General features: G+C 40.8%; 1 protein-coding gene and 1 long non-coding RNA gene across 4 annotated transcripts in view; one reads left to right on the forward strand and one right to left on the reverse strand.

Moving 5' to 3' along the window:
* ANP32B (acidic nuclear phosphoprotein 32 family member B) overlaps positions 1–22,102 on the forward strand; it is a 47,301-nt gene that overhangs the window by 11,994 nt on the left and 13,205 nt on the right. For 2 of the 3 annotated variants that reach the window (XM_032240159.1, XM_032240160.1), the window contains exons 3-7: positions 3,081–3,203; positions 9,046–9,235; positions 15,597–15,715; positions 16,735–16,786; positions 19,100–19,561. In XM_032240159.1, the coding sequence (XP_032096050.1) occupies positions 3,081–3,203; positions 9,046–9,235; positions 15,597–15,715; positions 16,735–16,786; positions 19,100–19,167 (552 nt within the window). In that variant the 3' untranslated portion in view covers positions 19,168–19,561. Of the gene's footprint in view, positions 1–3,080; positions 3,204–9,045; positions 9,236–15,596; positions 15,716–16,734; positions 16,787–19,099; positions 19,562–22,102 lie in introns of those variants that run through there. The other variant, XM_032240158.1, reaches the window with a different exon arrangement.
* The window catches only part of LOC116524744, a 58,309-nt gene that overhangs the window by 5,718 nt on the left and 30,489 nt on the right, over positions 1–22,102 (reverse strand). The gene's annotated exons all lie outside the window — the stretch shown is intronic.

Consider the following 22,102-nt stretch of genomic DNA (forward strand, 5'->3'; position numbering starts at 1 on the left):
TAAAACCAGTTCTTTATCCTTTCGAAAAAAAGGACCAAATGCTACAGAAAAATGTTTTCTTTTGTCATTGCACATTTAACTGTCACAGAGTCCCAGGATGTCAGAATTGGAAGAAACTTTGCTCTTCGAACCCAGCTCCTTATTTTATAGACACAGCAGCAGTCCCAGACAAGTATAGTAATTTGCCTAAAGCCACCCACAGAAGTGGTTAGTACTAGAGCCAAAACTGGAACCCCTCTCTCTCCTAATCTCATACCTTTTCCATTATATAGGAAAAGATGTGTGCTTATATAAGTATTGCAGAATTCTCTGCCATTTCAATATTCACTTTACTAGGAAACTTAAGTTGTACCTTTTTTTAAACTAAGTCACACATAGAAGGAAACAAAATCAAACTTAGGCAAAGGTGTAGGCTGTTCCCAGAGCTTGCTTGAGTTCTGAGAGGGACAGTTAGTTTTTTTTGTATTGAAGTTTGTTGTTGTTTTGCAGGAAGTGGGATGGGTTAAGTATGATACATGAGGTCGGGTGCCAGTGGCTCATGCCTATAATCCCAGCACTTTGGGAGGCTGAGACGGGTGGATCACCTGAGGTCAGGAGTTCAAGACCCTCCTGGCCAACATGGCAAAACCCTGTCTCTACTAAATATACAAACAAATTAGCTGGGCATGGTGGCACGTGGCTGTAGTCCCAGCTACTCGGGAGGCTGAGGCACAAGAATCACTTGAACCCAGGCGGCTGAGGTTGCAGTGAGCCGAAATCGTGCTACTGCATTCCAGCAACAGTAAGACTCTGTCTTTTTTTAAAAAAGTATAGTACATGAATTAAAAACTAGAAGTATTTTTATACTTGCATGGGTTATCAGTGACATTGGAAGCTCTGATTAGCCCACTTAAACATAGGATGGCTTCTTAGCATCTATTTACATAAATTTGTTGGTAGCAGATCCTTAGTGTGTGTGTTTTGTGTTCTGTTTTCCTGAATTACTATTGGTCTCTGTACTCTCACACTTACTCAGAAATTCAACCTATCAGTGACCATATTTATAGGAGAAGGACAGGATTTTGGTTTTGGTTTTTGTTGGTTTTGGGGGTGGGGAGGTTAAGTACATGAACTTAAAACTTTTAACATTTAAACATTAATCACTTCTTTTACAGGGCTAATGAGAGGGAATCATACTTAAAGGCACGTTGAGTGTTCTCATGACTGATAAGGACTTTATCTGTTTTTTGAGACAGAGTTTCATTCTTATTGCCCAGGCTGGAGTGCAGTGGCATGATCTTGGCTCACTGCAGTCTCAGCCTCCTGAGTAGCTGGGATTACAGGCATGTACCACCACGCCTGGCTAATTTTTGTGTTTATTTAATTTTTTAGTAGAGACGGGGTTTCACCGTGTTGGCCAGGCTGGTCTTGAACTCCTGACCTCAAGTGATCTGCCTGTCTCTGTCTCTCAAAGTCTTGGGATTACAAGCATGAGCCACCACGCCCGGCCCACAAACCTGTTTTTAACAAGAAATAAGTACTGGAAAAAAAAAAAAACGGTGTATAAATGTCAGAGTTTTCTAAATTTAAACATTGATTTCATTTCAAAATACATATGCTAATAAATGTGTAAGTATATTGCCTTGTTATTCCTACTCCCTAAGATACTCATGTTGAAAGGATGTGGATGTTACATGTATATGTAATATTTCTAACCACATGGTCTAAAATATGGGTCAAGAAAAGTGATCTGTTTTTATTTTGATTTACTGAAATCATTAATAAAGCTAACACTTGACTGTTGATTATAGACTTAGATTTTTAAGCCTAGACCATGACTAGATATTTCACGGAAAATATACCATTGGAAGGGAAAAATGTTTTGAAATGTTACATTTTCCTCTTCTGAAATACTTAATAACACCTTAAGCAGCTGACTTGTTTTTTTCAACTCAGTTTTCAGCAAATACTTATATTTTTAAAAGTTACTCTACTTTGCATCATGTAGTACATTTCATTGCATGCCAAAAACTTCATTACATGACACTTTCATGCTATTCTAGGTATGTAGCATAATAAGGAGGACATACATATTTATGAAGCCAGCCTGTCTGGCTTCAAATCGTAAGCCCACTACGGTAACAGCTGTATGGTTTTGGGGAAGTTTATTTTTGTTGTCTGTAAACAGGAGTGGTAATTCTGCCTACCCCATAGGGTTCTTGTGAGCTCAGATGAATTAAGGTATTTCTAGTGCCTGGCATTTAAATACTGTGTAAGGGTTAATGTTACTACTGTTGTTGTTTAAAATAGAGAATTAGAATCAGCTGTGTAGCCTGAGTTTTCTTGTCTGCTAAAGGAAAAGCTTGCATTAGGTGTTTTTCACAATGCTTTCTAGGCTCCAATTCCTTCTACTTTAAGATTCTAATATTCCTTGGTGAAGGCTCATTCCCTCATTGGCACACTACTTGCCAGTGCTACTTGACCTGCAGCTAAGAAATTAAAGTAGGTTCTAATAAAGGTTAGTGCCAGGTTTATGCAAGATGTGGACTCTAAGGAGCTGGTTTCATAAACCTGAGGCTGCTTCTTTATGGGCTTATTTGTAGGGCCCGTCTCTCTTGTGGCTTTCAGAGCAACATTCCCTGATGGCTTCCAGGTGTAGAACTCCACAGTGTATGTCAGCATTGTCCAGAATCAGATTAGGTTTCAAGTGGGCGTTGCAAGTTTTGAAGGTCCACAAAATAAGCTGCTCAGAATGCACAGACTATTAAACCATTTACCCTTTCTGGCAGGTATGGGGTATTAATACTTGTCAAAAAATTCTAATTGGTTTTGACCCACTTTTTAAGTTAGAAAATTTATTCACTGATGTTAGAGACCGGTTGTTGACTAAGCTGTTATTAGCAGCTGATTAGGAAAACAATACTTCTAACCTTACCCTCTCCTGTTAATTATTTGGATTTAAACAAAATGAACATGCATGCCTTAATAGAAATAGGGATTATTTGATCTTGGTAAATATTTGAGAACTCTTTTTTACTTACAATACCTTAAATGATGTGTGTCTCTGTGTGTATTTGTGCTGTATCCATTTTCTCTTGCAGCTTGAACTCAGTGAAAATAGAATCTTTGGAGGTCTGGATATGTTAGCTGAAAAACTTCCAAATCTCACACATCTAAACTTAAGTGGAAATAAACTGAAAGATATCAGCACCTTGGAACCTTTGGTAAGTAGTTAAGAATTTGGAAAGCGGGACTTACTGGTCATTTTCATTTTCATATTTCTTTATAGTGGGGGAAATTACTGGCAATAATAATTGGTTGAGAAAGTGGTGGTTTTTTACTTTTTATAGAAGTCCCAATTTTAAAGATCTGGGCCTCTCTAATTAGATGTATTCTTGTGTCTTTGCTCTCTCCCTGCCTGATATTGTGATGGCATCCTTCAGAAGAGGATTTTTGGGGGTGTTTTGTTTTGGGTCCACTTGTGAAATTTATGTGTTGACTATATAGCCTTAAACATGTCTCTTACAATTCTTTTCCCCAGACTGCCCAAGCCATTATGCACTTTTATACTTTAACAGAAAAGGCTATTTATATTGTGCAGCATACCTGAATTGTAGATGGAACAATAAAAGACAGCTCCATTTTAAGCTTTAGGTGGTCTAATTCATGACCTTGTGTTCTAGTTGGATTACTGTGCCTAGAGTTTTGCATGGAAACCTCAAGATACTCTTCAGTCTTACATATTGGGATAAGATATGAAAAGCTAAGTTTCAGTGCCACTTGGGTTGTAGACTTGCTGTGTGACCTTGGGCAAACTGCTTCTTCTCTCTGGGCCTCAGTTTCCTCATTTAAAGCAGAGAGGATAATAATCTCTGCCTTACTTACCTCACATAGGAGTTCTGAGAATAAAGTAATGTACTTACTTTGCTTTGTAAGGTAGTCTACTTACTTTGCTTTTTGTCCAGTTTGTGTGGAAGTTGTAGAGGCCAGAAAGGGCTTCCAGAGGCAGGACTGGAGACGAGAGGCTTAATGCAGTTTGTAGGGCCAGCCCCATAGGCTGTACTATTTGGCAGAGGGTTATATAGCATATAGGAGCTGTCTTTCAGAATCCAGAACAGACCCTAGAGGGTAAGACATTTCTTCTCTGTTTGTCCTGATGTCAGAGTATATTAAAATATGTGGATTTCACATCAATTATATAAAATGCTCTGTTGGCCGGGCGCGGTGGCTCAAGCCTGTAATCCCAGCACTTTGGGAGGCCGAGGCGGGTGGATCACGAGGTCAAGAGATCGAGACCATCCTGGTCAACATGGTGAAACCCCGTCTCTACTAAAAATACAAAAAACTAGCTGGGCATGGTGGCGTGTGCCTGTAATCCCAGCTACTCAGGAGGCTGAGGCAGGAGAATTGCCTGAACCCAGGAGGCGGAGGTTGCGGTGAGCCAAGATTGTGCCATTGCACTCCAGCCTGGGTAACAAGAGCGAAACTCCATCTCAAAAAAAAAAAATAATAATGAAATAAAATGCTCTGTTGATATTTCAGGAGAAGACGGAGTTAAATTATACCTTCTTTAATGAAAAGGATTTCTTGTCAAGAGTTAGAAGATCTTTTCCTTCCTAAATTATTGAGACTCTGCACGAATACAGATTCAGTCACCTTTTACTGAATCTGTGTGTATAATATATGTATTCTTTTAGAGAGAGATGTTAGGCCAGGCTGGTCTTGAACTCCTGGCCTCAAGTGGTCCTCCCACCTTGACCTCCCAAAGTGCTGGGACTATAGGCCTGAGCCACAAAGTCCAGCTGAGTCTCTTTATTTTTACATTTCATTAAGTTGTCCATATTTAAGAGCTCATATTTCTCATAAATGTAATGCCTCACCAGTGCTCCATGAATTCTGGCCTTTTTTCCTGTTACAGGTATGCCTAGATACTCAGGCTTCTTACTAGTTTTGTTTCCTTCAAACCAACCCCCATTTCCAGTGTTTAAGCCGACATTTATTGACATTTACTACATCCAAGGACATTAACATTTGCCCATTGTATCCTTATGTAACCCAGAGAAGAGAGAATGACTGTCCTCTTTTTAGAGATGAGGAAGCTGGGTTTAGAGAATGTAGTACATTTCATTGTAGTACATTGTAGTACATTGCTCCAGATAAATAGCAAGAGTAGAGATTCAAATCTAAGTCTGGGCTGGGCACGGTGGCTCATGCCTGTAATCCCAGCACTTTGGGAGGCCAGGGTAGGTGGATCAGTTACCCGGGCGTAGTGGCAGGTGCCTGTAATCCCAGCTACTTGGGAGGCTGAGGCAGGAGTATCACTTGAAACCCAGGAGGCGGAGGTTGCAGTGAGCCGAGATCATGCCATTGCACTCCAGCCTGGGCAACAGAGTGAGACTCCCATCTCAAAAAAAAAGCAAGTCTGCTGTGCTTTCCATAGCCCTTGGGACCTGTTCTTCTTTTTCCACTTGTAATTTATTTCATGCCCAAATTTCAACAGGAGCACCAAATTTTAACTGCTGATGCTTTCCTATTCAGATGGGCTACACCAAGCCTGTGTTTATTGGTCAGTGACAGACACACTAATCGTAGGTTGTTGTGAGCATAAGAAACTCTTCTCCCTTTTTTTTTTTCTAGTTTTTTTAAAAAACAGAGTAGCAGGCAGTGCCTTTTCACAGTTGATGACTGGCCATTACCTAATTCTCGTGGCAACTTGAGTTCTCTTTGATTATCAGCAGCCTTTTTCAGTGTTGTAGCACACAGAGATGGAGCAGAAGCAAATACTGTGTGGGAGTTGTTTGCTTTTTCCTTATCTGGTCAGTAATGTATGAGAGGACCCTCTGATGGCCGTGAAAGTCTCAGTCCCCCAGGATAGTGGAAGGATGAAAAATAATCTTCACCTGTTTACCATTTTTAGAGGATCTGCTATACCCATACACTTATTGGGTGCTTTATGTTTTATTGGTAATTGTCAAAAAAAAAAAAACTTCGCTATGAAGTGGATAGAAATAGCATGGCCCTTATTTTATGTTGAGGAAGCTAAGGCTTGGGTGAGGCTGAATCCCTTGTCCAGAGTCACACACCCTGTGTCAGAGCCACGGGGCTACACACCAGATCTATTTCGAAAAGCCTGGGGTCCCACCATTCTGCTGTACTTGGCACTTGGATTCCTTGGAATTAAGTAAATCTGTAGGAGAAGGTGAAGGGGGGAAATCTTGGGTCCATTTTGACTTCCAGCAGTATTCTTCAGTGGGGAAAAACACCATCCTCATCCTCATTAACCACATACATTTTAAACACCGTCTACTTTGAGCCCAGTTCTTACAGTCAATGCAATGATTGTGAATGCCTCTGCTTGCTACAGGGACATTAATCGAGAGACAAAGAAGGCATCAATTCAAACTTCCTTGGACACCTTTTTTAAGAGACCTGGGCCATCCAAACCATCCCCCAAAGCCCTTCTAAATTCTAAGAAGGCAAGCAAAATTATTGTTAATAAAATGTTTAATGTTTATTATGGCTAGCTTATTACCTTACATCAAATTTCTGGTATGGTAGAGTTGTAATTTTTTTTATCAGTATTTACACATTACATTGGGATCCTGAATAATCTGTGTGTAGTGTATTTTGTGCCTATTGGGCCTTAAAGCACAATTTTACTACTTCGAACAATTCCAGAGTACTATAGTTATTTGGGATTTTTGTTGTTTACTTGCTTTCATTTCATTTTCCAACCTATTGATTGGCATGTCCAAATTACTTGATAATGGGTGCTTTGCCAGGAAGTAGCCAAAAATCTCACATAATTGTACAGTTTCAGAAACAGAAGAGCCTTGGAGGCCCTGTATACTGGAAGAGTCAATGAAACTAGATAAAGAAAGGGCTTTTGGTGGTATTATAAAGCATTAGATAAATATCTGAGGTTGTATGTCTTTTCATACACCTATTTCTAGGAAATCTGAAATACAAATGGCTCGTCCTTTAAGTAGAGAATTTTGAGAGTGAACCTTTTTGGAAAAGCTGCCTAAATGTACTTATGGTTCTATCTTAGCTGGCATAGAGTCAGCCTTTGTGAAGAGAAAGCCAGAATGCTAGCTAGCTGTCTGGGGTGGCATTGCAGCATTTTTTTCCTCTTTGGCAAGAAGTCATACTTGGGCTCCTGGAAGTCAGGGCCTGACCAGAAGGGAACCTAATCTGAAAATTACATGATACAAAAGCAGCTCTATGACCAGAAGGGCTGGGGACAGCTTTCTTAAGACATCAGGGAACTGACTATATAAGCACATTGTTTGATCCACAGACTCTTGGATCATTGTACACTTGTGTTATGACGGGTGCAACATGTGCCTGTTGCTCTAACCCTGCTGTATTTATTCCCTGCATGAATAAAACAAGTGTGGGAGTCTCTTTCTTGATCAAGAAGATGAAGTTTCTTCATGTGCAGGGGTCAGTAGCCCTTTTTTCTAAGGGCCAGATAGTAGCTTCATTTGGCTTTGTAGCCTCTTTATACAGTCTCTTGTCACAACTAGCCTGCTTGGCCATTTTAGCACATAAGGAGCCATACATAAACAAATGAGTGTGACTATGTTCCAATAGAGCTTATTTTACAAAAACAGGTGGTAGGCCAGAATTGGCCCCTGGAACACGGGTTCCCGACCCCTGCTCTATAGCCTTGTGGCAGATTTTCACATTGTTTTATGTCTCCTCAGAACTACATAGATACCTTGAGTTCTGAAAATAAGGTTTTGTTTTGTCTGCATTTCTTCTCAAGTCCTTGTGAGTGTTGTAACAGCTTTCCTAATAAAGCAGCAAAGCCTGTTCAGCATCAACATTTATTTTTTAGAAATTACTCATGTGGCGGTCCTCTTAGGTTTCTTTGGGTGTTTTTAGTACTATTTTCTTGAAAGAATACTAATCAAGTTTTTTCTCTTCATTCAGAACCATTAAAGGTTGTGTTTATGAAACTATCTAGATAAATGTACTTACCGCCCCTATTCTGAAAGGCACCGGGCTATGTGCTACTTGACATTGGGTTTGCCTTTCATAGGCTTCTCCCTCTTCTACCTACAGGGGTCTGCTGTCACTTCCTGTTGTTATCTCCTGACTTGCTTGTAGTAGTACCTCTGCCCTCTCAATCTCTTAATTTACCCTTAATCAAAACTTAGTAGACCTGGGATTGAACTACTAGTAGACTGACATAATAACAAATGAAGATCTCAGTAAATACACAGACATTTTCCTATGTACTTTGACTACTCAGAAAACTTGATTTGAGCCCCAAGTTTTTATAGCTTAACTGTTTTTAGATAGATGAAACTTATGGTTCCAAAGAAATGAGGTGTTGCAACAAAATTTCAAGGTATAGTAAATAAAGTCAGAAGAACTTTACATCATAAAAGTCTGGTAACATGTCAGTCTTTTTCCTTAAAATTAAAAAAGAAGAGTACAATATTTCTCTGTATTTCTGAAGTTTCAACTCTGTGCCTCTCTGCATTTTCCCCAGCCTGTGTTGACTCCTGTCTTCCCTGAAAGTAGCTGCATTGCCACACTTTATATTTTATATTTCACCCTCTAGTGTTTCATGTCTGTGCTCTAAGTAAAATTGTAAGTACCTTGAGATTGTGTTATAAATCTCTGGATTTTTCCCTATAATATCACCTCAGAACATTAGAGACTACTTAATACCCAGGAAGTGTTTAATGGCCATTTGATTATGCAAATGTTAATATTTGTTTCAACTAAATGTATTAAACTGTTTGATTGTCTTGTAACTGTGAAAATAATCTGGATATAATAAAAATTATTTTCATTTTATATTTCTTTAGACTACTATGCTGTCAGAAAAACATATAGTTCTCTGGGAGAGTAAGTAGAGAAAGAGGGACTAGTTAAAGTCTAGTGACCTAATATAAAGGTTGCAAAAGACTTGATGTGTTTTTCTATATACAAGACTGAGTGGGTAGCAGGAATTGAGTATAGAGCCTAGAATTTTATCTCTTCAACAGATGGGTTTGTTACTTATATTCCTTTGGTTTAGGAGTTGTGTCTTTTGATCCTTTTCTTCAGAAAAAGTTAGAATGTCTGAAAAGCCTGGACCTCTTTAACTGTGAGGTTACTAACCTGAATGACTACCGAGAGAGTGTCTTCAAGCTCCTGCCCCAGCTTACCTACTTGGATGGCTATGACCGAGAGGACCAGGAAGCACCTGACTCAGATGCCGAGGTGGATGGTGTGGATGAAGAGGAGGAGGATGAAGGTGAGTAGGCTCAGCATCCAGTGAACTTGATGTCTGCCTTTGAAAGCCTCTGATGAAAGCTATTGGATGTTGGCTGGGCGCAGTGGCACATGTGTAATCCCAGCACTTTGGGAGGCTCGGGGGGCGGGATTGCTTTAGCCCAGGAATTTGAGACTAGCCTAGGCAACATAGCAAGACCTTGTTTCTACAGAAAATAATAATTATAATAAAAATTAGCCAGGTGTGGTGGTGCATACCTGGAGTCTTAGCTACTCAGGAGACTGGAGGTTGAGGGAGGAGGATCACTTGAACGCAGGAGTTTGAGGCTACAATGAGCCATGATTATGCCCTACTGCACTTCATCTCACATGACAGGCTATTTCAAGCTACTTGATGTTCTCACTATTGAGGAAAATTGTGTGTGTGGGTGTGTGTAATTTTTTTTTTAATGTAGGCATTCCATTAGATTTATAGCTAAGGCCTGTTTCATAAACTCCTGGCCTCAAGGGATCCTCCCACCTCAGCCTCCCAGGTACTGGGATTGTAGGGATGAGCCACTGAACCTGACCTGGGAAGCATTTCCTGAAGCCTACAAGCGAGGTTAGGATGCTGTGCGTGTTAAACTGTAAACCCCTTACTCTTATAGGCTTGCCACTCTGCTGTTCTTAAGTCTTCCTACTTTAGGGGTCTCCAACCCACAGGCCACAGACCAGTACAGACCACATAGCAGGAGGTGAAGGGTGGGCAAGCCTCATCTGTATTTACAGCCACTTCCTATTGCTCACATTACTGCCTGCACTTCGTCTCCTGTTAGATCAGCGGTGGCATTAGATTCTCAGAGGAGCTCTAACCCTATCATGAATTGCACATGTGTGAGGGGCCTAGGTTACGTGCTCCTTATGAGAATCTAATGCCTAATGATCTGAGGTGAAGCTGAGGTGGTGATGCTAGTGCAGGGGAGTGGCTGCAAATTCAGATTAACAGAAAGGTTTGACTACACAGAGACCATAATAAATCAATTTCTTGCAGACTCCTCAAACCTATCAGTGTGTGGCAAGTAACATTTAAGCTGTATCTGCTGGCAGGCTTTATAGTGGCAAGTGAGTTGGTGTATTTCGGTTATACAGCTGCATCTGGTGACAGGCTTTAAGTCAGAATCTGATACTTATTTTAGTCCATGTGTGGCCTTCCCATTTTTTTTATTTACCACTTCCATCCACACCTCTTTCCTGCACTGCGTATTTGTCTTAGCCCCAGTTTTGGTAAGCCCACAAGCTAACCCTAGCCAAAACAAGTGAAAAACAAGTATAAGTGGAGAGCTTTGAAAAGGGGGAAAGGCTCAGTAATGAGATAATAGAAGACAAGACTGCCAATGAAAAAAAAAGCTTCATTGAAAAGAAAATACCAAGAGTGATATTTAAATTACAGGTTCATTAAAACAGGTGATTCACATTCTCCAAGCCCACTTTGTATAATATGTGGCAACCAGCTATCCAACACAGCCATGAAACCTTCAAAACTGCTTCACTGGCTGGGTGCAGCTGCTCATACCTGTAATCCCACCACTTAGGGAGGCAGAGGCAGATCACCTCAGGTCAGGAGTTGAAGACCAGACTGGCCAACATGGTAAAACCCCATCTCTACAAAAATTAGCCAGGCATGGTGGCGCACGCCTTTAGTCCTAGCTACTTGGGAGACTGAAGCATGAGAATTGCTTGAACCTGGGAGGCGGAGGTTGCAGTTGAGCCGAGCGAGATTGCACCACTGCACTTTAGCCTAGGCAATAGAGCAAGACTCCGTCTCAAAAAAAAAAAAAAGTTATTCACCACATGGAGAGCAAGTACCCTGCATTTGAAAGACAATCCTTTGGAGTGTTTCAAAAGAAATATATGTGAACACAAAGAACAGAAGCAATTATTGAAACCTACCACTTCATCAAATGTGTCTGCACTGAGAACATCTCATTCTTAGTGGCTAACTGCATTGCTAAAGCTCAGAAGCCATTAACTAACTGCATTGCTAAAGTAAGAAGCCCTTTAGTATTGAAGAGTTGATCCTGCGTGCTGCTAAGAACATTTGTCATGAACTTTTAGGAGAGGCTACAGTTAAGCTGCAGTTCAAAAGGTAGCACATGTTCCCCTTTGGCTAGCACTGAAACTAGACGTTGATGAAATAGCAGAGGATATCGAGGCACAGTTGTTAGAGGATTGATGAGTCACCGAGGTATGCATTGAAGCTTGATGAGTCTGCCGACGTTAACAACATGGCAACAATGCTTGCTTTTGTGCGATATATTTTCAGGAGGATGTACATGAGACTATGTTATATGTGCTTCATTGACAACGCCACAGCTGCAGAACTATTCCAGTCTTTTGAATGATTAGGTATCAGGAAAACTGAATTGGTCATTTTGTGTCATAATATGCACAGATGGGAGTGGCTGCCATGGCTGGACAGCTTTCTGGTTTCACTACTTGGGTCAGAGAGGTTGCTTCTGGATGTGGGTCTGTGTACTGTGTCACTCATAGAGAAATGCTGGCTAGCTGACAAATGTCACCTGAACTTTTAATGTCTTGCAGGATGTGATTAAAATTAACAGCCACATAAAAGTACATCCCGTTAACCCATCTTTGTTCACGCAACTCTGTGAGATGGACACAGAGAACACGTCTTCTCTTACACAGAGAAGTGAGTGGCGTTTTAACGGTAGATCACTGGCCAGAGTTTTTGAGTTACGAGGCCTGCTTCAGAAATTTCTTTTAGAATAACAGTTGCCACTGGCAGAACATTTCAGTGATACAGAATGGGTGGTAAAACTTTTTTTTTTTTTTAAGTTCAGGGGTACATGTGCAGGTTTGTTGCATAGCTAAACGTGTGCCATGGTGTTTTGCTGCACAGATTATCCCATCACCAAAGTATTAAGCCCACCATCCATTAGCTAGTCTTTCTGATGCTCTCTCTCCCTGCCCCCGCAAAGGCCGCTGTTTATGTTGTTCCCCCCGCTCCATGTGTCCATGTATTAAAATACGGTGTTTAGCTTTCCGTTCCGAGCATTCGGATTTTTGATGTGTTTCAAACATTAGCAGTGATACTGAAAGAGACTGAATCAGAGCCTTCTTTCTCTTAGCTGGTGCATGATCACCTATCTCAGCTTTCAAAAGAGTTTGAGCATTACTTCACAAACATAAAAGACCCTTGAACTCAGAAGGACCCGTTTGTGAATAAGCCAGGTCAGTCGACTTTGTCCAGGCTTGAAGAGGATTAAGTGGTTGAGATCACAAATGGCAGTGGCCTTAAAAGTATGGCTTGTGACAACTTCAAAATTTCCGTATATTTTGGATTAAAGTCAAGGGTGGAATATTCTGAGATTGCCACAGAAGCACTGAAAAACCTGCTTCTGGTTCCAATATCCTATCTTTGTAAAGCAAGGTTTTCTGCAGTGACAGCAACCAAAACAAGATTATGGAGTAGACTGGACCTAAGCAACATACTTCGGGTGTCACTGTCTTCCATTGCCCCGAGATGGGACTGTCTAGTTGCAGGGAAAACAAGCTCAGGGTTCCACTGATTCCACATTGTGGTGAGTTGTGTAATTATATCATTATATATTATAATGTAATGATAGAAATAAAGTACAGAATAAACATAATGCATTCGAATCATCCTGAAACTATTCTCCCACCCCCAGGCTGTGGAAATACTGTCTTCCACAAAACTGGTCCCAGCTGCCAAAAAGTTTGAGGACTGTTGTCCTACTGTACTACAGTCATCCATCATCTTGGATACTTACCTCTTGATTCATAGGGCCTGGCACTTAGTAGGTACTTGGTACCTGCTTGTTACTGCCAACTAGAAATAAAATAACTTTCCCTTCCATTTACATACGACCAGAGTTTAAGAAGGTAATGATTTCAAATAACTAGAGGTTATATTCCATTTGTCATTAATAAGGAAAATAATCTCTGATCATAACATAGACTTAAGAGATGATTTTCAGTATTATTGGCATTTGATCTAGGATTTTTATATATATTAAGTTTTTTTAAATAATGATATTTTCTATCCAAAATATTCTTCTTGACTACCTTGTGTTTTCTTTGCATGTTGAGTTTGTTTACTCTGAGTCACTTTTAGAATAAAACGCTTCTCACTTCAGGTGGCTTAAAGCTGCGGTCTCCAACATTTTTGGCACCAGGTACTGGTTTCATAGAAGACAGTTTTTCCATAGATGCGGGGAGGGGGAAGAGGATAGTTGGGGGTGGCGGCTGAATGGTTTTAAGATGAAACTGTTCCACCTCAGATCAGGCATTAGATTCTCATAAGGAGTATACAACCTAGATCCATCACATGTGCAGTTCACAAGAGAATTCCTACTCCTATGGGAATCAAACAGGTGATCTGACAGGAGGCGGAGCTCAGGTGGTAATGCTCACTGGCCTGTTCCTCACCTCTATCTGTGCAGCCCAGGCCACAGACCAGTACCAGTCCTGGGAGCTGGGGACCCCTGGCTTAGAGGAAGCGGAATGATTAATTTTCACATCAGTCAGCATGAAGAATACTTGGTTGTGATGTTGCTGAAGTTGGTGGTATTATTCTAGTTGAAGCATTATTTTAAATACTTTAAAAATCAGCACAAAAGATAGAAATTGCCAAGAAAATGGAGGAGGAAAAGCATCAGGGAGTTCGGGTGCAGTTAATGGTATAATACTCTGGAAGTGTTTTATAGTTTTGTTTTGAAGCATATTGAGATAGGCAAAAATCAATGAGTTACAAGGAAGTAAAATGGACAGAGAATAGGACATCTCACTTATTTCCAAATGTTATGTCCTTTTCTCCTTTCTACAGTTTTTCCATTTCTCCTAAAAACCATTTGTGCTTGTTGTCTATTTAAATTCACCTCAATCAGATAGAACAGCCACATGTGCAAGAGCCTGTAAAGGACATTACTTGGAAGGTAGCGGAGAGTTCCTGAGAGCAAAGACGGGTCAGCAACAAATATTCGAGCATTTATGTGCCAGGCATTGTGGAAAATAGTGGTTAAAAAAAAAGACAGAGTTCCTATCCTCTTGGACCTTACAGAGAAATGTTTTGTTTTGATCATAAATAGGCTAAGGATGGTGGCTCACACCTGTAATCCCAACACTTGGGGAGGGTGAGGCAGAATGATTGCTGGAATCCAGGAGTTCAAGACCAGCCTGGCAACATTGCCAAACCCTATCTGTACAGAAAAAAAAAATTAACTAAAAATCATAAATAATAATTACAAGTAAGCAAAGTGTTCTGTAATGGAGAAGCACTCTCACTCATGTGATAGCCTGTGACCTGGCATTGGGAGGTATCTTGAGTAAGACTGCCTAAGGAAGTGATGTTGACTGAGACTCCAAGGTGGAGTCTGAGTTAGCCAAGCAAAGAGGGATGGAAAGAGCATGCAGAGACCAACAGGCAGGTGAGAGCATGGTGAGCTCTAGGACCCAGGAGAAGCAAGAACTGCTGCACTAGAGGTCTGCACAAATCAGGTAGAGATGCAGTTGCCTCTCTGCCTCCTGTTCCCTGACTCAAACAGGGTTATTTGGGTGTTTCTCCGGTTCCTGCTTTGAACAGCTGACTGTGACTGTGGTGGTACCATTACCCAAGAGAAGGTACATGATTTTTTTTTTTAACTTTTTACTGTGGAAAATTTCAGACAGTGATAAAGGTAAAAATACAGCAAAACGTGCTGGGTACAGTGGCTCACGCCTGTAATCCCAGCACTTTGGGCGGCTGAGGGGGGTGGATCACAAGGTTAGGAGTTCAAGACCAACCTGGCCAACATGGTGAAACCCTGTCTCTAACGATACAAAAATTAGTCGGGCATGATGGTGGGTGCCTATAATCCTAGCTACTTGGGAGGCTGAGGCAGGAGAATTGCTTCAACCCGAGAGGTGGAGGTTGCAGTGAGCCAAGATCACGCCACTGCACTCCAGCCTGGGCAACAGAGCAAGACTCTGTCTCGGGGAGGACGGGGTGTGGATATATGTAGCAAAACGAACCTCCATGTTCTTATCACCCAGCTTCAGCAGTTATTGGTCATAGCGGATGTTGTTTTATTCCTGCATACACCCTTATCTTCCTCCCCAGTCCTTATAATTTTGAAGCAAATCTTAGCCATTATATCATGTCACCAGTGAGAATTACAGTGTTTGTCTTGTCTACCAGGACTTCTAGCTTTCTGACTTTATGGGACTCTTGGACAAAGGGACTGAGCTGTAGCACATAGTAGAAAGTGACTGCAGTTCATGGCTTTAACAGCATTTGTTCTGTGAGCCAGCCCACAGATCCCCAACACCTTGTGCCTTGTGGAGCATTGGGGATATTTAATGAATCCCATTTGGACTGTTTTCAGAAGGAGAAGATGAGGAAGATGAGGAGGATGAGGATGGTGAAGAAGAGGAGTTTGATGAAGAAGATGATGAAGACGAAGATGTAGAAGGGGATGATGACGACGATGAAGTCAGTGAGGAGGTCAGTGCAGCTGTTTTCTACCCTGCCTCCTATTTGTGATTAAAACAAAAGGGAGTTTAAAAAAGATGACAAAGAAAAGAAAAACACCTTTTGAAGAAATTACTATACCTGTGAATAGATTGACAATATGAATCTGGTTTAGTTTTTGTCTGCCTTTAAATAACTATTAAATGGAATGCCTACTGAATTCAAACTAGTATGGTTCCTGGCTGTGCAAGGTGAGTTTTGGCCCTCTCCGGGGAAGGAACGAGTTGAGTATTCAGGGTGGTGAGAAAACTGGAAATGTTGAAAATTGATGGCATGTCTGTTCTTTCATTGAATTGTAGGGAAGTATATGTTTACCAAGTCTAAACTTTTTCTTGTATATTCAGTAAATATATTCCCACTATATTAAAGAATTAGGGATACAAAATTAAATGAGATTGTGGTCCTGCCCTGAAAGAGCACATAGTCTAGTTTATGGGACACCCAGTAATAGTGTATCCCTGAGGAAATGAATGCTATATGAGGGCAGGAGAGAACAGTGTCTTGACTTTGACGCTCAAAGAGGTTTTTGGGAAACAGGCAGACAACAGTAGTTGTTAGCAAAAAGCATGCTCTTTTGTAGTATAAAAATAAGTCTAGGGGTTCATGTGCTCTCATTAGGTGTATGATTGACATTAAGGTCCTGAAAAAAGCTTTGTATATGAATGGGATATAGAAAGAAATTTTTGTCTAAAAGTGTTTTGAAATTTGAGATTTTAAGATCATTTCTTGAATTATCCAAAGTTATATAATTAAACATCTAGCAAATGAACTGCTTCTAAAATATTTTTTTTTTTTTTTAAAGAAAACTTGTAAAATAAAGCTCATTAAGGAAAATCAGTGGGTCTTGGTACATCCAAGTAGATACAGATAAAATTACAGTTTCCTGCTTGATACTGTTGCATTTATTTGTACTTCTCGGTTTGGCAGAATTTGTAATATTTGCACTTCTCGATTTGGCAGAATTAATCTGATATTATACTGTTATTCTCTAGGAAGAAGAATTTGGACTTGATGAAGAAGATGAAGATGAGGATGAGGATGAAGGTGGGCCTAATGCTTGCATTTTGATCATTCTCAGTTAAAAATTAGATGAAAACATCTATTATTTAGAATTTGATACCACCGAGAAGAAAATAAAATATCCTGGCTCTGGCAGTCTATACACACATTCACATTCTTGCCTGTGTCATCCCATTATTGTGGCTGTGCTAGTGCAGGCTTCCTGCTGCTACAGCAGTTGTTCTTGTCTGATTGCAAGGGTCTTGTTGGTCTTCAGTCCCCACGGTGGTTGTTACTATTTTTTTGAAATGGAGTCTCTCTCTGTCGCCCAGGCTGGAGTGCACTGGTATGATCTCCGCTCACTGTAGTCTCCACCTCCCAGGTTCAAGCAATTCTGTGCCTCAGCCTTCTGAGTAGCTGGGATTATAATGGGCATGTAGCACCACACTCAGTGAAGTTTTATATTTTTAGTTGAGGTGGGGTTTCGCCATGTTGGCTAGGCTGGTCTTGAATTCCTGGCCTGAAGTGATCCATCCACCTCAGCCTCCCAAAGTATTGGGATTACAGGTGTGAGCCACCGCACCCAGCCTGGTCCCCGTGTTTTAAATGCAGGGACCATTTAAAGCCATTTGATTTACTGCCAAGTGTGAGGTTTCTGTGTTTGGAGTTATTACATTAAAAAAAAAAAAAAGGTTTAATAATTGACTATAATTTTCAGGATATATAAATAGATATACCAGTTTCCCAGTTTGATCAGTGTTAGTCCTTTCCCTGCCACAACCAACACTAGTGAAATAGCCGTTACTTATTTAATACTATTAAAAGTTTTACAGCCTGGACATCATAGACCCTGTCTCTATAGAAAATTAAAAAGCTGGGACTGGGTGTGATGGCTCATGCCTGTAATCCCAGCACTTTCGGAGGCCAAGGCAGGTGGATCACCTAAGGTCAGGAGTTCAAGACCAGCTTGGCTAACATGGTGAAACCCTGTCTCTACTAACAACACAAAAATTAGCCGGGCGTGGTGGCATGTGCCTGTAATCCCAGCTACTCAGGAGGCAGAGGCAGGAGAATCACTCGAACCCAGGAGGCGGAGGTTGCAGTGAGCCAAGATCACACCACTGCACTCCAGCCTGGATGACAGAGCAAGACTCTGTCTCCAAAAAAAAAAAAAAGCTGGGCATGGTGGTACACGCCTATAGTCCCAGCTACTCAGTAAGCTAAGGTGGGAGGATCGCTTGAGCCCAAGAGGTTGAAGTTGCAGTGAGGCTATGATGGCGCCGCTACACTCCAGTCTGAGTGACAGAGCAAGACACTGTCCCAAAAAATAAAAGTCTCATAGTTGAGTCTCAGAGAATCAGGTGTTCACTGTGCCGCTGGCTCATGCTTTCTCAGCATCCACTTTGTCAAGCTCTCGATTGCATTTATACTAGATATTACCCTGGTTAGGACCTTGTCACTGCCTTTAAGAACCTATAATGAAACATGATTCAACATACAGGTAATTTCATTAAAATAACCATGGATTTTATTAGTTGAAAAGATTGGTCTATGTGTAAGTCTCTGTGTCTTGACTACATAAATACTTTAAAAAGTCCCTTTTTAGTTAATATTAGAAGTGTTTTATGTGTTACTTATCAGAATAACCTTTTAAAGTCAGTACCATTGTCCCCATTTTACAGTTGAAAAAGGCTTAAAGAGGTTAAGCTTGTCCATAATCACTTGAGTATGGCTTGAAGACATGCTAGATTGCTCAAGGGGGTTGGTTGGTTTGTTTTGTTGGAGACAGTTTCACTCTTGTTACCCAGGCTGGTGTGCAGTGGCGGGATCTCAGCAGTCTCTGCCTCCTGGGTTCAAGCAATTCTCCTGCCTCAGCCTCCCAAGTAGCTGGGATTACAGGTCTGTGCCAGCATGCCCGGCTAATTTTTGTGTTTTTGGTAGAGATGGAGTTTCACCATGTTGACCAGGCTACTCTGGAACTCCTGACCTCAGGTAATCCACCCATCTCAGCCTCCCAAAGTGCTGGGATTATAGACATGAGCCACTGTGCCCAACCAGCTCAAGTTATTAGTATGCATTTTAATAATTGATAGACTTGTAAAAAGAAACAGAAGAAAACACCTTAAAATTGAGGAAACTGGGTTAACGTTCCTGTGTGAGTTGAGTTGCTGCTGTACATTCTGCTTTTCTTGTTCTGTGGTCACCACTTAAACTTCCTATATCACCTGTATTAATCTGATCAAGTTTACATCGTTTTATCTCCTAACTGTCAAACTTTATTGTTGTTGCCTCCATTGGCAATAATCTAAGCAAAATGCCTTTCTAACTGTCCTAACGTCAATTTTTGTTACTTTACAGAGGAGGAAGAAGGTGGGAAAGGTGAAAAGAGGAAGAGAGAAACAGATGATGAAGGAGAAGATGATTAAGACCCCAGATGACCTGCAGAAACAGAACTGTTCAGTATTGTTTGGACTGCTCACGGATTTGGTAGCTGTTGGAGAAAAAAAAAAAAAAGGTAGCTGTGATACAAACCCCAGGACACCCACCCACCCAAAGAGCCAAAGAATAGTTCCTGTGACATTCCGCCTTCCTTCCATGTAGTCCCTCTTGGTAATCTACCACCAAGCTTGTGGACTTCACCCCAACAAAATTGTAAGCATTGTTAGGTTTTTGTGTAAGACTCTTGCTGTAGCGTGGATAGCTGTGATTGGTGAGTCAACCGTCTGTGGCTACCAGTTACACCGAGACTGTAACAGCATTTTTACCTTCTGTACAACAAAAAAGCTTTGTAAATAAAATCTTAACATTTTGGGTCTGTTTTTCATGCTTTTCTTTCTAATGAGTTTTTTGTTTTACATTAGGACATTTTATGTGACAACTGCCAAGAAAGTATTTTTAAGCATTTACGTGAAATAAACACGTTACTCTTTGGTAAAGCCTAGTTGTATGCTTACATTTTTAAATTACACTCATTGTAAGCTCATGTTAAAACACATCAAAGAACTGGTTTGGCATTTTTATATTTGTAGTTTTTGAGGGGAATTGCACAAGTGTGTAGGATCTTTGAGCATTTAGATTGAATCCTCATTGATGACTGGGAGTAAACGAAGCAGAGTTTTTAAAACAATGTTCAAAATGGAATGCTCTGGTGCCCTGAAAACCAGAAAAATAATATTAGGTTCAAGTATTATGTGAATTAAGGGAAAGAAGATAGTATAAAGCAAAAGGCCTTCACTAGAGTCCCAGGAAATCTGAATTCTAGTTCTGGCTCTGCCACTGATTTTCTGTGTGACCTTGTGTTGTCTCTGGGTCACTTCCCAGTCTGTAAAATTGAGGGGGTGTGACCAAATGGTTTCTGAAGTCACTTGTAGCCTGATGTTCTGTGACCCTCACTGACAGGAAGGTCTGAAGAAAAAAATGAGCTTTGCACTAGGCTGAAACATGTAAGGTTTGACTGATGGGTGAGCAGAGTATGGTTTGTTGTCAAGACAGGCATGAAAAGGGGTAATGACATGTGAAAAGCCTCACTAAGCATGGGGTAGGCACTGCCTGAGGCCAACTCAGGTTTTCCAGAAGATGCTGATTTTCTGTATTCTTATAGATCTTAAAGAAAGGAGAAGGATATTTCTGTCTGTATTCAGTGATTAACCATTTAGTGAAAATAGATGTATGATGGCATCAATACAATTGATAATAGAAGATTTGAGGATTGTTTTAGTAAATCTTAGCTATAGCTACTGGAATGAGTGAGGTTTTTGATGCATGTAAAAGCAATATGTAAAATTGGACTTGAGTTTGAATTTATAATTAGCAAAAGTCAGCCTCAATGGAACCCCCAAATGCTGTACTTTAAAATCAAAGTCTCCCATAGACTTTAAAATGGAGTTCCTTTTTTGCAAAGAAAATCCAAGAAAATGGAATTTGATTTCTGATTTTACTGGTATGACTTTATTTTCCCCGACCATAAGGTCATTTTAGCAAACCTTCAATATGTTGCAAAATGGGTTTCTTCTGTAGCCTAGGTGTGTCCTTAAGGTTTTGCTTATTTGTCAAATGTCAAACACAGTATTTTTGAGTGATGATTTTCCCTGTTTGCTTTTTGAAGTTTCCAGAAGTTTCCGGTATCTACTAAGCCCATAGGCTGATTGGCTAGGCAAAAGGGAAGGGAATTGGGTTAAAGCAAGAAGCCTGCCCTTGGTGCTCATAGTAGCTAGTTAAGAAGAAAAGACATCAACACAAGTAATATTTACTAGGACTTAGGAGCAAAAGGTTTAGGTAGGTTTTAGTGTAGTTCAGAGGCTGGAGAGGTAGCACCCAACCTGGAGGGAGGGAAGCTTCTTAGAAAAGTACTTGAGCTGCACATGCAAGTGTGAATAGCATTTATAAACAGGAATAGATAAAGAAGGGAGTATCTTGGTAAGCAGAGGTTAGAGGTAGGAAATTGCCAAGTACAGTTAGATACAAGTAGATTTGACAACACATGAATAGATGATGATACTGGACAAGTCATTTGGGCCCTTCTAGAGGGCCTTGAAGGTCAAACCCTTTTTGTGCATTATAGTAAAATGTTGATTTGACCTACGTGGCCAGTGAGGATGCCTTTGACATGGTCTTCAAGAGAAGCAAGCTTTTTGGTGATGAGGTCACACAGCAGACTATTTTTGGAGTTGTCTCCCATCTGAAGGAGAACATTGAGAGGGTTTGCTTCCAGCTTCTGCAGTAAATTGAGTTACAAAATGTCTGAGCTGGGTGGCAGCTATGATGGGCTAGTTGGCTGGTTGGTCCTGACTAGCTGCTCTGAGATTGGTGGAGGTGTGTTCCACATACACACCTGTTAACGTGTGATAACACTGGCATGTCATCTTTTTGAAGCTATGATTCATTCTTGCTTTAAAATGTTGAAGCTATTGTTTGTAGAGATGGGGAAACAGGCACAAGAGAGGATCCAGGATCCAGGATCCTGGCCAAAGTTGTCCTTGTGAAGTAGTAAAGAACCTAGCCTAGAAACCATGGCGCCTTTTTTCCAACCTGTGCTTTTATCATCAGTTCACTCCTGCTTCGAGTCTGGCGCCTGAAGAATAATACTGGCCAGTGTGGAAATGTGCAGACCACCTTGTGTAAGATACTGAACCCTACCCGCTCCTGTATCACCACCACCAGGACACCTGGTACATATTCCAGGATAGGTACAGGAGGCTTGAGTCATCCTGTTCCTGGCATTCCTATTTGGGCTACGCTACCTACCCCATCACCAGAGAAAAGCGAGACAGAAGCACAAAGGGGTTGTACACTATGCTATGACCTTCTAGTTTTCTCCAGCTCTGTTTCATTGTGCTGACATCAATTTTAATGAGCCTGATG

This window comes from Sapajus apella, unplaced genomic scaffold (genome assembly GCF_009761245.1).
Source record: "Sapajus apella isolate SASKATOON/1434 unplaced genomic scaffold, GSC_monkey_1.0 scaffold46, whole genome shotgun sequence".
Classification (NCBI taxonomy): Eukaryota; Metazoa; Chordata; class Mammalia; order Primates; family Cebidae; genus Sapajus; species Sapajus apella.